The sequence below is a fragment of the Drosophila serrata genome, unplaced genomic scaffold, assembly GCF_035046125.1.
Source record: "Drosophila serrata isolate PLE 108 unplaced genomic scaffold, ASM3504612v1 contig_347, whole genome shotgun sequence".
Classification (NCBI taxonomy): domain Eukaryota; kingdom Metazoa; phylum Arthropoda; class Insecta; order Diptera; family Drosophilidae; genus Drosophila; species Drosophila serrata.
Genome location: NW_028257245.1, coordinates 2,207,396 through 2,221,685, shown reverse-complemented (window position 1 = coordinate 2,221,685; position 14,290 = coordinate 2,207,396). Strand labels below are relative to the sequence as shown.

The 14,290-nt window shown below is 35.1% G+C and overlaps 1 protein-coding gene and 1 non-coding gene across 3 annotated transcripts in view; both read left to right on the top strand.

The window, feature by feature from the left end:
* The window catches only part of LOC110189637 (cell cycle negative regulator roughex-like), a 41,337-nt gene extending 32,143 nt beyond the window's left edge, over positions 1 to 9,194 (top strand). Inside the window, exons 1-3 of one of the 2 annotated variants that reach the window (XM_020959782.2) lie at positions 8,063 to 8,212; positions 8,284 to 8,363; positions 8,424 to 9,194. In XM_020959782.2, the coding sequence (XP_020815441.2) occupies positions 8,100 to 8,212; positions 8,284 to 8,363; positions 8,424 to 9,169 (939 nt within the window). In that variant the 5' untranslated portion in view covers positions 8,063 to 8,099 and the 3' untranslated portion in view covers positions 9,170 to 9,194. Of the gene's footprint in view, positions 1 to 8,062; positions 8,213 to 8,283; positions 8,364 to 8,420 lie in introns of those variants that run through there. The other variant, XM_020959780.2, reaches the window with a different exon arrangement.
* On the top strand, positions 6,513 to 6,605 carry TRNAY-GUA (transfer RNA tyrosine (anticodon GUA)). The gene is made up of 2 exons: positions 6,513 to 6,549; positions 6,570 to 6,605. It is a non-coding gene; the product is annotated as a tRNA-Tyr (tRNA).
* Positions 9,195 to 14,290: the final 5,096 nt, after the last annotated feature.

The window sequence follows — 14,290 nt, the reverse complement described above, 5'->3', positions numbered from 1 at the left end:
AGACTAAAGTTCTACAATATTTGCATAAATCAAAAACACTTATTTGCGGAAACCCTCTGTCATTAGCTGCTGACAATGCAAATGCAATGGACATGTCATCTAATAAAACACTCAACAAAAGCTAACGAGCAGAACGGAAGAATAAAGAATATAAAATTTAAGAATAATATAAGAATATTTCAAATGTAATCTGAAAATATACTTCTGAAAACAAACTGTATAATTTCCATTGTGTGTCAAGGAATCTTTAATAAGTTTTTTTTTTCATATAATAAATAGCTCAAGAAAAACGTAAAAAAATAAGGGACTATAATAAATACTATTATTACCATTGATAACTTTAAATTTGAGAGCGAGCTAGGAATAGTTTAGAGGCAATGCGAAAGTATCTTGTTAAGTATAAACCGAATAATTTATATTTTACGGCAATGACTCTTTAAAAAGTGTTTATTCGTAAATTTTATTATAATGTGGTGCCCAATAATTCTCAAATCTGGATTCTGGGACACAGTCGCTTATTTGTATAAGCACTAAAGTAAACACTTTGATCGCAGTAAAATGTTTACTGATAAGATTGAAAATGGCAAATCGATATTAATTCTTCTGAACAATCTTTTCTACATAGGACATTTCTATGAGTATCTATGTAATTATATATCTAATCTGTGTGAACTTGGCTTATTCCCATTTTCATATTTAATCGGAATGAACTTGACCTAAAGTAAGCTTTAAGCCCTTCACACTTAGTTTAAATATTTAACAAATTTTGAGGTTACAATCAAATTAACCAAGAAAATTACAAAGTACCTAATTTTTCCCAAGTTTTCAAAATAGAAACCAATGTTATTTCTATCTCCTTATTCATTTTCTTTAAAAGCTTTTCTTTGCCTTCTTAAATCTCTCTCGAATTATAAATGTCAAATCTGATTCAATTTATTTGAACAGCTCTTCCCAATGCTACTGGTATTACTGACACAAATTACCTACCAAATCACAGTCTACACATATTTTTCTCTCAGTGTGAATCTTTAGGCTTTCAGGCCTCAAACGAAGTCTTCGGAATCGCTTTTGAGATTCAGGCCTCTCCCCACCAGCGTCTCCATTCTCCGCTTCCCCCAATGCTGGATGTCTAAACAGAGGCCGCCGTCTGTCTGTTTCTGTTTGGACTTCAGAGACGAGACTCACAGAGACTCTCAGACTTGGATTCAAGACCCAAGAGCCCGGGACAGAGCCAGGCCACCGCCTCCCTTCAGGCCGCCACTTGGGCTTCTCAACTGGCCGCATAAATTTTACTCAAAAGCTGACGCTAACTAAAGTCTCGACTTTGCTTGGCTCTTGGCTCCTCGGCCTCAAAACTGGTTCCATTTATGCAAGCTATTATTATTGTTGTTGTGCTCTATACACTATACTTGCCGATGTTGTACGCTTTTGGTATTGTGTGCTAGTTGTTTGTATTGTTGTTGTTGCCGTTTCGCATTGAATTTTGCGCCTCGATTTTTGTAGCTTTCGGAGCCGCTCAGATACATTTTACTTATCGGCATCTACAAATTCAGACTCAGAGCCCGGAGACCGTTCCAAACGAGCTCCGAAGCCCCGTCTCGCGGGTATCTTTTAGTTTTTCGAGTGTTTGTGCCACTACTACTATGTTTGTTTGTTTGTCTGTCTCCGCTCTCCTTGGCAAAAAGTATCAAATTTCGTTTAGGCAATACGAGAGTGGAAGCTCAAACAAAATGAACAAATAGCACAAAATTGGTTTAGCAAGCGATTTGGCCACAAAAAGAGCTGAAAAATAAATATGAATTTGATTAGTTGATGATTTTATGAGATCAATTTAAGTGTCATACTAAGTAATAAAGAATATATTTAACCATTTTCACATTAAATTTGGAAAGCAGTTATCTTGATTAAAAAGAATCAAGAAATAAGTTGCAAAACTACAAAAATGCATTCAAAACTGCTTAAAAATTAAGGTTATGTTGAAAAAATCTAGAAATCATATATCATTTTATAGGTGCAAGTTGCTATTTAACTATTTAACAAAGATTTGTTAAGGTATCTTAACTAGCTATCCTGTAAAGTCTCTGAGCTCTATTGTTTCAAATGGTTACATAGGCGGTTATGGCTAGATCGATTCGCCTGACTATGATAATCAGGAATATACACGAATATATGTAGATCATACTATTATAAAAGATTTTTGGAGCTCTTTTATACTTTTCTACCTTCAAAAAAAATATATTTTTTATGTGGTACTTACAATGTCTAAAGTTTTTCTTAATTTAATTTAAGCTAAAACATTTTGTACAAGTCTAAATATGATTTAAGCCCCACATGTCTCTTAGTTGTTTTCTTTTCTTATATATATTTATATAAACTCTTTAAAAACTTTCCTTAAACCTTAAATTTTTTTCTCTGCACTAATCTCTGTGACAGAAAAATATATATGTATGTACATATCTCACTTCCCAGAGAGAGTCAAATTCCATTGAGATCAGCAGATTAACCCAACGCATTTTCAATTTGTTTATTTCAATGTTTTCATTTCATTTTCGTTCAAACTTAATGAATTCAACTGATTAAACGCTTCCTCTCTTCCAATCTCATTCTCTCGTCCAATTTCCAATCTCTTTCTCACTTCCAATCTCCCCGCTATATGTGAATTTGTATCTCTTTGTAAACATTTGCTCGCCTTGAAATTGGGTTTGAAATGATTCCTTTGTTTATCATTCATTATTCCCCTCATACTTTCCAACTGTTTGCTCTGAAATAATTACGAATATGAACAAATATAAATCGAAGATATACGAAATGTTTGTAAATATAGCCTTTGAAGATATCAATGATATCTAACGATCGAAAATCAACTTTCTAAGAAACCAAACATGGTGTAACTTAATGAACTTTCGCGTCGCTAAGATTTCTGTTTGATTTGGAATGAAAGTTGGCACGAGCCAAGGCCGGTAATTGATGGATCTCTGAAATGCTTTGTGGATACAAAGATAAAGATCTGCATCGTAAATAATCCAACTTTAGGGGATTTATGCAAATGAATATGTTTTTTTGTGCAGCCTTAAATGAATGAACGAATAAATGAATTTCCTCCATTTTTCACGAACTCCAAGCTTTTTTGATCGCCTACCAGTGAGTTTTATTTACTATTCAATCATAAATTGACTTAATAAAAATTCTATCTAATTTAATTTAATTAAAGCATAGTTTTAAGAATCTTCTTTTACCATCTATATAATACAATGAACTTTAACTATGAACACAAACAAATTCACAAAGTGCTTTAATGCTAAAATTTAACTAAATTGTATTTTTCCCCACTTTTCAAAATGCTACTTAATCATACAAAATGTACATTAAACTGTAATGCCAAAGGCTTAATTTGTTATATCAGCACAGACAATAAATTCCACACGAGCACAGAGGGTTCCATTATTTTGCAATTTTCTCTATCATTCGAATGGCATTTGTGCATTAAAAGTCCATAAATTGCGTAAATTCATAAGCCCGCAGATTTCCGGTAACAAAATGGAGTTTGGCAAACCCACTCTGGTGGTGGAGGATCCCACTTATCCCTCATCCACACAACCAGCAATGACCCCGACCTCCGACCCTCTCCTGCCGCAGGGAAAACACTGCAACACACAGACCATTTCCATCACCACCGTTTTCCCAGACAGACAATTGCAACACGATGTGGCAGCGATAAATTTGCTTTGAAAGTTCCAAACCGAAAGTTTTCCGGAAAGTTAATTGATTTATATTTTGACGTTTTTCGCAAAAAGGCAAAAGAGGGAACAGCTAAAAAATGGGAACGGCGCTGCAGCCACATCAACGGACTTGCAGCTCCAGAGACCTTTCGTGACAAGTGCCAGGGAGTCAATGCCACGTGGGTGGCTTCACAGAAGAAAAAAGGTTATTATTTCCAGTAAATCTTTTTATAATTTCATTACTTTTAATTAATATTATTATATTTTTTTCTTTTGCTCTGGTAAATATGAAACTAATCATATTACATTATGTTCACTTATGGCGACGCTACAACTTATAGAATGCGTAGAGCCAGTATTATAAGTTCACCTAAATATACCAAAGTTTGATTAATATTAAAAACCTGTATTTTTCTGGGTTGTAAATGATTTTCTATAAATAAAAACAAGCATTAAAAACAAAAATAATTTAAATAATAATAACTATTAATAAAATTGTTTTTATATATTTTAGATTAAGTTATTTCTCACCATGTTTCTGAATATGTTTATGAGATTCACAATTTTATAAAAGAAACAAAAATTATCCTTTGCAAAAGTTGCTTGTAAGTTTGCATTACTTCTTTATTTAATTTATCTCTCTAGTTTATTTATTGCCTACTAATATTATAGGAATCCATCAGTATTCTTTATTAATCCTAATCAAAGACTGACTGATCTGAAATTTGGTATGTGGGTTAGAAATACCTAAAGATACATACCCCATTTCATATTATATTTTAAACAGTTTAATGGGCGGAAAAAAGCTAAATTTATGGTTATAATTAGATTATTATAGGAAGTCTAAGGAATTTTATGTGATGAATATTATGGGAAGCCTTAGATTTAGAGCAAATATTATTATATTTTGCAATATTCTAAAAGATACAAATTCCCATCTTTTAAAATTCTTCCTATTGTGCAATAAGAGGAAGGTTCTTGTTATTATTATTTATACATATGTATATATTTATATACATTCGCTTTATTTACCATATTTCTCCGATACAAAATCTAAATTAAAATCTAAAAAAAATATATATCTCTATAATTTAAATTACATTATACTACAGTAAAATGAGCATGATAAGGTAATGTTTTCATTATACAAACATTACAATTGCAAATCTAGAAGATTTAGTGGGGCAAACTCTAATCCTCGATCCATTTATCAAAATATTTCTCACACAAAGCTGGTTTTTAGTATGTGTATACAACATTATAAAATATATATGTATTCTTATCTTTTAATTGGTTTTTTTTATTGTTTAATGAGTAGCAGAAAGCTGAATTTTAATATGTAGGTTTACAATTTCAAAAGATACATATCCCTAAATCTTTCATACTGCATTTTACTATAGTTAAATGAACAGCAGAATTTACAGTTCAAAGTTCTGGTTATAAAAACAACATATTTGCCAACTTTAGTGATAGTTTTTTTTACTGTACCTCTGAGTGTGTGTGCCAGACGCTGCTGGAAGTTTAGTGCTGCCCCAAAAGTTACTTTATCATGTGCTCCAATTAGTGCAGCGAGCAGGGGGTATGGAACGGGCAGGGCGAGGGGAATGGGAAATTGCTTTTGTGCCAGCGTCGCAGTCGCAGCGATGAAAAATAAAAATGGAGTGTCACGGCAGTCGCTTTGTTGTTGCCAGTTAAGGGGGACCGGAGCTGAGCAGCTGAGGAGGTGGAAAGGTTCTGGGGGCCCTTGGACAAAGTCTCCCCATTGTGCCCACGATGAGTTGCTTCCGCTGCATTGTGCCCGTGCACGCCCTCTCTCTTCCGCTCTTCCTCACCAGCCACGTCACAGTTGCTCAATTGCACGGGCTCTCCAGCACGGCACTCACCTCTCTCCCACTCCTCACTGGGCCAACCTGAGCTGCAAGCTTAGCATTTTTGTAGCTAGATCCAGCATTTTTGATTATGGAATTGCTTATTAAAGTTGCAAAAAGCTTACTTAAATATAGTTTATTTAACATTAACATTTTTTAATATACCATTTCAATGTTAACAAATAAATAAGCAATTTAATTCAATTAGAAAAATAATAATATATATCTCCTCTTATTTGGATATATCTTGCTATTTTTTAATTTAAGTATTTTATTTTAGCTTAACTTTGCTCAGAATCTAGCTTTTACGTAGCCGGCCACTCGATCTGTCACTCTCGCTCAACCTCCCTCCCCCTCCCATTTATTCACGAGCACTTCGGCACTTCGTGGAATCGTTCGGCTGGGCTCGGCTCTTTCGGCTGGCGGCTGTTCGGCGTCTTTCATCACCATATTTCTGAGTGATGAAAATTATGTTGATGACGTTTGCACAGCGCCCGTGCCCCCCATCCAGCCCCAAACCCTCCCCACTCCCCCTAGCTGTAGGCCCCAGCGGCGACAACTAGCGAAAGTTGCGCTGAATTTGGAACATCAGCGTTTCGCCGCTGCTTCTGTTTGTTTCTTTTTTCTTTGTTTTCGTTTAGTTCTCTCTGTCTCTCGTTTTTCCTCCGCTTTATCCATTTAGAGGCGGACAGCGCAAAGCGAAATACGCAAAAATTCATTTACATGAACGCAAAATTTATGTGCGTATTTACGGCTACTTTATACTTTGATTTGTGCCTGCTTTTCGAGCGCTGTACTTTTTATGTACATACATTTCGTTGTTGTTGATATTGATGCGAAGTCGGGCGACGACAGCGGTCAGCGGTCGCAGCCATCTCGCTCGCACGCCAGCTTATCACGGCCTTTGGCGTGCTCTCCGCTTGCACCTTCGATAGCTCAGTTGGTAGAGCGGTGGACTGTAGTTGACTCCAAGTAAATAGAAATCCATAGGTCGCTGGTTCAAATCCGGCTCGAAGGATGATTCTTTTTTTGTTTGTTTCCTTTTTTTTATTTTTATTATTTGAAAACTAGTGTCTATTTAGCATTTTTAAATAAGTTTTATAGGCCAGCAAGTTGAGAATTAGTACTTAGGTGACTAGTAATTACTAAGAAAACAACTACAAGAATTTACATTCGTACATTTTAACATTTTTGATTAAGAATTAAAGTTCTTTCTAAACAAAATTAATACTTTGAACGTTTAAAATTTTAAAAAATGTTTACTATTTTTAAATCAGCAATTTAGAAGTTCAAAATTATAAACTCATTCGTATTAATTATTTTTTAGTAAATTTAAATGTATCATTCAAAATCTCAATGAAAAATCTAGTGTTTAAGACAATGTATTAATGGTTTGTTTCTTATAAAAAACATCGGAATGGTCTTATTATTGCTAGAATAAATTACAACTAATTGGCTAAATATAACAAACGTACATATATTCTGAACAATGAAAAACTAATTAATAAATAAATGCATTCTTAAAACTATACAATAATATACAAACTTTTGAGTGTTCTATCCAAGTATCCTCTATCTCAATTTTTATACAGTTGCAGGGCATAACAACTTTGCTACGCAGTGAAGGAGGCAACTCCGACCATTCTTGAGCAGGATCAACAGCCAAGTCGATCTAGCCATGTCCGTCTGTCCGTTTCTACGCAAACTAGTCTCTCAGTTTTGAAGCTATCTGAATCTTTGTAGTTAGTCTTCTATATACTCTCACTCGTATATATGTCGGAACGGGCCGGATCGGACGACTATATCATATAGCTGCCATAGGAATGATCGGAAAATTTTTACAAAAAAAATGATAACATTTTCCGTTTTCAACAGAATTTGATCAAACTTGAAATATAGCCATTTTATTTTACTCTTCAATTTTGTGTAAAATTGTATGAAAATCGGACGACTATATCATACATATATGTAGGTGTCATACAAACGATCGTTTGATGTATATAATTTCGATATTTTAATATGGGCTTTCGAATTATTAAAAATGTTTTAATTTGAATTCCAGTGTTAAACAACGATAGTAATTGGCCTATTAGCCTTAATCAGCTCGGCGTACTTATTTCTAGGTGGCTTAAAGTACAGTACGGTCAACGACAAACACTATTTCGAAGCAGTGAGAGAGCGAGAGGCAAATAGCCGACAGAGACCTAAAATTAAAATACTAAAAAGTACCATAGCCTTAAGAGATTACGCAAGTGTACACTTTTATTATTTCCAGAGCGGAATCTGAAAATGTATAAGAAATTTAATACTGTTTGCCTCTCACGCTTTCTTGCAGTTCTTTTACATATTTTAATTTATGAATCCCGCCATAAACAATAATGTGCAGAAAAGTTGCGTTCAGGTGCTGTTGAAGAGAGGTGGCGCTTAAAAATTTGTTCCAAATATTGTTCCATTCCGTTTGTTTCAAATAGAGTAAAGTACAAAGTATGACCGCATCCATTGCCCTTCAAAAATGCCAAAGAACTTGCTAGAATACATCATTTTGAGCTTGCAATCAGTCATGCAACAAGTTTTGAAAAGGCCGCGTGTACATTCTACATACATATTTTTCATAGCCTTAACCCAGTAGGCATAAACTTCTCAATCCGGAATATTGCTATATTTAGTCACATCATTTTTTTTGTTTTCATAAATAGAAATTCATCTAAGGCGCCTGAAACTCAGAAGATGGAGGAATCCCTTGGTGAAGAGAACAAAACAGTGGGTGTGAATGACGGTGAGTGAGACAATAAGGCAAAAGGAAGACTTTGGATTATATAAAATCTTCCAATAGAAGGAACCCCAGAGCTAATGCCGCTAAAGGTTGTGCAGAAATTCATTGCCGCTAATAAATACGGCTTTAAATGCCAGGAACTCGCCAAGAACTACATCCTGAGCTTCCTTAAGCGCACCTATGTGCCATGGATGTCGGGAAAGAACGTGCCGGCATTCTTCCAGCACAAGGGCTTCAAGCATGCAGCCTTTCTAAGGACCTCCGAGGCGGAGAGCCACAAGTGGAGCCTGAAGAGCAAGTGGATGCGTAATCACTGGATTGTGGAGCAAAAGGCGCGCCACCTGGCCGAGGCACCTAGCCTGCATCTGCGCGCGGGGAGCGATGACGAGGAGCGGCCACCTACTCCGACGCTGAGGCAGCCACCTAAACCCAAGCTGGACTTGGACAATGTGACGTTTGTGGCGTCCCACGGTGTGCTGAGGAAGATGTGTCGCAGGAACGGCTGCCCGTACTTGGAAAATCCAATCAAGGTGAAGCTCACCCTGGGCTACCGCCTGGTGCCGCTGGGTTTCGACAACGGACAGAGCTTTGAGATCTGTCTGGCCATTTATGAAGAGGTCCCTGAACCGGTGCTCTCTGACTTCTCTAACTTTTCGGGGAGTTTTAACACCTTCGATTCCTCTGACACTTCCGACTCCTCTGGCTCGGATATCGTAACCCTAGTCGGCGCCAGGAAGCGTCGATCGGCCTTCAACGCGAAAGAGGGGAAGCCCGAGAAAAAGCCAGCACGTAATGTCTTGCTATCGTAAATAAATACTAAATACATTCCAAATATATTACTATATTATATATATGTAAGTAGATTAAGATTGGGAAAGTCTTTGCGATTTTATAGATTTAAGGATTTCAATACTCAAAGCAACGGATAATGGTTAAAATAAGTAAACTTTTGGTCAAGTCAAAGTATTTCATTTCTGAATTAAATGCTTTCAAGTCGCATTCAGTTTTAATTTCACAATATACCCTATACATATGTACGTATAGTATTTTTGAATATACTCTTGCGAAATATTATGTAAACTTTAAGGATTTATGTATCTTCTGGGACACTTTAAGCATATAAAATTTGATTTAAATATAAAATATCATATGTTTTGTTAAATGCTAATTTCAGACCATATAAAGAATATAAATTATCGTTGCGAAAAAATATCTAAACAAGCCAAAGTTTGGGAGAAGAGTTTTACAACAGCTGAAAGCATTTTTATTTTAAAATTTAAAAAAAAAATAAGGTCTTTGTAAGTTTCTCAAATTTAAAAAGGTGCCTACAGTAGTTGAATTTTATCAAAGAAGGAAAAAACAACTAAATTTATACTGAGAGTTAGCCTAAAAAGACATTAAGAAAGTGTTTAACAAAAGTCCACAGATCATCCTCATTTATTTATTGAAATTAACTAATTATATTCTTCAGATTGAGTTTGCAAATTTTAACCAAGTTTCCAGTCATTTTGTATTAAGAAGTCAGGAAATAATTATGAACTTCTCTGTACCGCCTTCCACATTGCTTTTCCAACAATGCCCCTCAAATTTATGAGTTGTTCTTTTTTTCTTTGTCATTTGTGGAACGCGCAAGTTTCTATTCGAGCTAATGTTGGTGAAAGTGGGAATCTGTTGGAGAAGTCGGCCCAAAAAACGCCTTTCAAATGGCAAAACTCCCGCAATTTTGGGGCAAAATTCGCACAGACAAAAGCAAAACTTTGCAGACACACAACTTTCAGGTGCCGGAGGGGGGAAACAATAGAAAAATGAGCTGGATTTTCAGCGGCGAAATATAATTAGCGAAGTCGTGAGGCAAAAACAAAAGGGAAACACAGAGAACGAGACGAAAAAGCCATTTGGAGGCCTGTTTTTTGCCTTGTTTTTTTGTCTTGTTTTTGCTGTTGTCCCGAAACGTTCAATTAACATTGGCGGAATTGGCGGAGAGCTTCAAGCTTTTTTTGGGGCTGAAAATCATCGGTTTGCTGTGTATGCATGTGTGTGTGCGCTGTTGTGTGTGTTTTGCACTGTTGCCGCTTTTCACTTCGGCACGACGACGAAACGAAAAAGTGGCGCGCAGCGAAGCGAAGAAGAAGCAGCAGCAGCTTATGAAATTTTCCGCGTTTTTCGAACTCGCTTACTCTCCCTCTCTCTCTCTCCGTTTCGAAATCTCTCTCACACACACGCCGAACAGCCGGCTTAAATTGCGGCGAATTCGCTCACGAGAGCATGCGTTTTTCTATGCACGTGTATGTGTGTGTGTTGTGTGAAAATCTCGCATTCGAAATTCGAATAAAATATTAAGTTCGAAAGCCGAGTATCTTGTCAGTCGTCGTCACTCGCACACCAACGCACTTTACTGCTTTGCTTCAGTTTCTTGCTACGTTGCCGCTTTTCACACATTACGTAGCATGGCGAAAACGAAATGAAATGAAAAACTGGAGGGCGACAAAAGCGTAGGGAGAGGGTGGTGTATAAGTATGTGTAGGTGGCGATGTTGGCGCCATTTATGACGATTATTAAGTTAAGTTAATTCGATTTTGATGCACTTTACTTCGGCACCTTTCAATTTTCACCCTTTCCCCGCTTTTTCCCCCATTTTCCTTTCGCACTTTTCCCCATTTGAAAATGCCCGCATTTATTGTATTTATAAATACAACATATTTTCGAACGTTCGCATCTGGGTAATATTTAAATTTAGAACGTTTTCTGCTTCCTTTTTGTTTGTGTTTTTGGCGTGACGCTTTGGCATTTCGATTGCGCGTTTTGTTTTCAATTAAAGCGCAAAAATTACCGCTGCCTTTGCTCCGATTAAATACAGTTGTTTTTTTCTCGTCAAATTACAGTTGGTTGCCATGCGTGTGTGTGTGTGTGTGTGTGTGTGTGTAGGTGTGGCTGTGTGTGCTTTGTCTGGCGCTGTGTGACGTCACGCGGTGGCAAAGTCCCGCTGACCTTCAAGCTTGACGCCATTTTTTATTATGTGCGTTCGGACGAGCGATAACTGTAATTGATGGCCATAATGCAGCATAATGGAAATGTCACTTTTACACTTTGTCATCACACTTTGTGGCGTTTTCTAGAGTAAGTGGAAAGTAGAAATTGATTGTTTTAATTATTTGAAGTATTTTTTTTATCCCACTTTATTATTTTATTTATTTCTCTGAAATTTGCTAATACTGTAAGCCAAACAACTAAGTTGTTAATTCATTAGTTAATGGTTTAAGCACATTAACATTTTTAAAACGATTGCAAAGTTCTTGTTGGACATAATTAAAATATTAATTAAAAAAATGAGTGTTATTACTGTATTAAACTGTATATATCATAATTTGTTCTTGGATATTGTAAAATTGTGTTACTTAGGCTTATTTTTTAAATTTTGAACTAGGATAACTATGAATTTAAATCTAAATGAAGATACTAATTGGAAAATCCTTATTATGATTGTCTCCAGTATTTCATAAAATTTGTGTTAAAAGTATTCTTAATTGGATTTATTCTAAAAAAGTGTAGGCAAATATTTGTAGTATTTAAGAGAGGCTAAGATCTATTATGTTCCTACTATATTCAGTCTAATTTAAGGTTAATAATGGAATAGAAATATCAAATTAATATTTACCAAATTAGGTAAAGAATTTCTAGAATTACAAATGTATAAAATAACACAAAAATCATATATTTATACAAAAAGCCGAATTTTCCTATCAAATACTTATCATATCAGTATGTTACAAATTCATATTCATGATATTCAAAGTGTTATCGAAACGCTTAACCTCTGAATAAATTGCTCATGTTAACATCACACTTCCAGTTTCCGCTGGCCTTCCTCTCCATACACAAAATCGTTCTCCTAACTGGAGGCCCCTATAAATCCAGGTTTTCGACAGCTCCATTCGTTAAAAATGGTAATTTGCAGCCGCAGTAACGCAGCTGTAACTGCCACCGGGGCGACATGAAACGAATCGAGGGAATGTTCGGGGGCGGAGAAGCCATTTTATGGCCTGCCAGTCAGGGCCAAAAGCAAATAAGGCAAAAGCAGAGACTCTTGGAACACGGACCCAAAGACTCTCAAATTCAGGCTGACTGACGAGCATAAAAAAAACCGAAAAATGGAGATCCAAAGGCCAGGTGACGCCACAGGAAGGCGCAGCCAGGATGATGGCTCTGAAGGAAGCTGTCAAAAACACTCTTGGATTTGAAATGGATTGAGATTAGAGTGCATCAGTGCACTGGGAGAAAATTATAAAAGGAGAAGCGAAGTTTTTATTGCTAAATTTAGTGGGTACTTTGTAGGTTCTTCTAAATTTAAATACTTTTTTTGTGAAGTTTTCAGTTAGATTTTGATGTTAGTAAAAGTGGAAATATAACATTATTGTAACCATGTGAAGTGGATTATATATTAAGGTATATGAACAAATATATAAAATATTCTGTAATAGACATAAAAAAATAATAGCTATGACTAAGATAATTGCAACTTAACTTTAGAGATGAAGAGAAACCAAGAAGTATAGACAAGGTACCAAATAAGAAATCGATGATAATTAATTAGTCATAACTACTAATAATTAATTTCCGTTCAGTTAGTTTAACTCAAAAATTTAAAGTTTTAGATTTAAATATAGGATCAAGGGTTCCGATTATCTGTGCTGTCGCAGATTTGACTCAGGTATTTGGAAACACAGTGATTATCATTATTTCCAATCATTTTGGTAACTTTTTCGCATTCATATTAAAAAGAGTTTTTAGTTTTGTTTAAATCGAAGCAAAAGTTATAGGGTTTTAGAAGAGCAATGCGAATTTGCAAACCTGTAATTTTAGAAATGGATTTAAAATTTAGCAACTAATCATACATTACTGGTCACAGATACTTACTGATTATAGTTAATTACTGCTCATAGTTACTTACTGTTCATAGGAACTTTCTGTTAAAACTGTAAAAGTTATAATTTTTTTTTTTTTAATTGTCCGATCGTTCCTATGACAGCTATATGATATAGTCGTCCGATCTGACTTTCGACTTATATAAAAGTGAGAGTATATAGAAGACTAACTGCAAGGGTGCATAGAGATACCTTAAAAATTGAGGAACTAGTTTGCGTAGAAACGGACAGACGGATGGACAGACGGACGGACATGTCTAGATTGACTCGGCTTTTAATGCTGATCAATAATGTATATTTTTTATATGGCCACTGCGAACTTCTGACTGAAATTATAATAATAATAATAATAAATAAACATATAATCTTTAAAATTATAGATTAGTACTTTTTGTGGTGTTTTCAAAATTGTATGCTGTTATACCTAATGTAAAGATTATTATTCTGTTTTGCTTTTAAAAAAACGAAGATAGATTTTATTTCTCGAGTTTTCGGTCTTATATTAAGAATTTAATAAAGAAATCTAGAATCCTTTGTATCAGTGTAACATAGGAATATTTATTAGAAAAATAAATAATTTATTACAAATTGGTTCATTATATTATAATTTAACATTAATATTGGTATAACATTACTAATGTTAATTTAGCAAAAAGTTAAAAAAGTATGTACATATGTATATTAAAATGGGTTTCGATCTATAATCGGAAAATCCACCCTTAATCCGAAAAAACTTTCTTTAATGTTTTCCCAAGTTATTATTGTTATAGTTATTGCTTATATTAATTTTAAAACTACTCTGTCTTTTAATTATGTAAATTAAACATTTATAAAATACATAAAATCTCCGAACAACCTAATATTTTATACACCTTAATTTTCTGATAGTGACCTCTTCAAAATGGAAGTCGGAGCAGCAGAAAGTACAGGCAACACCGGGCGCGTGTTTGCGAAGAAGAAAATGAAGGAAAAACGAAGGGCAGGCAACGGAACACGCAGTAAAAAATG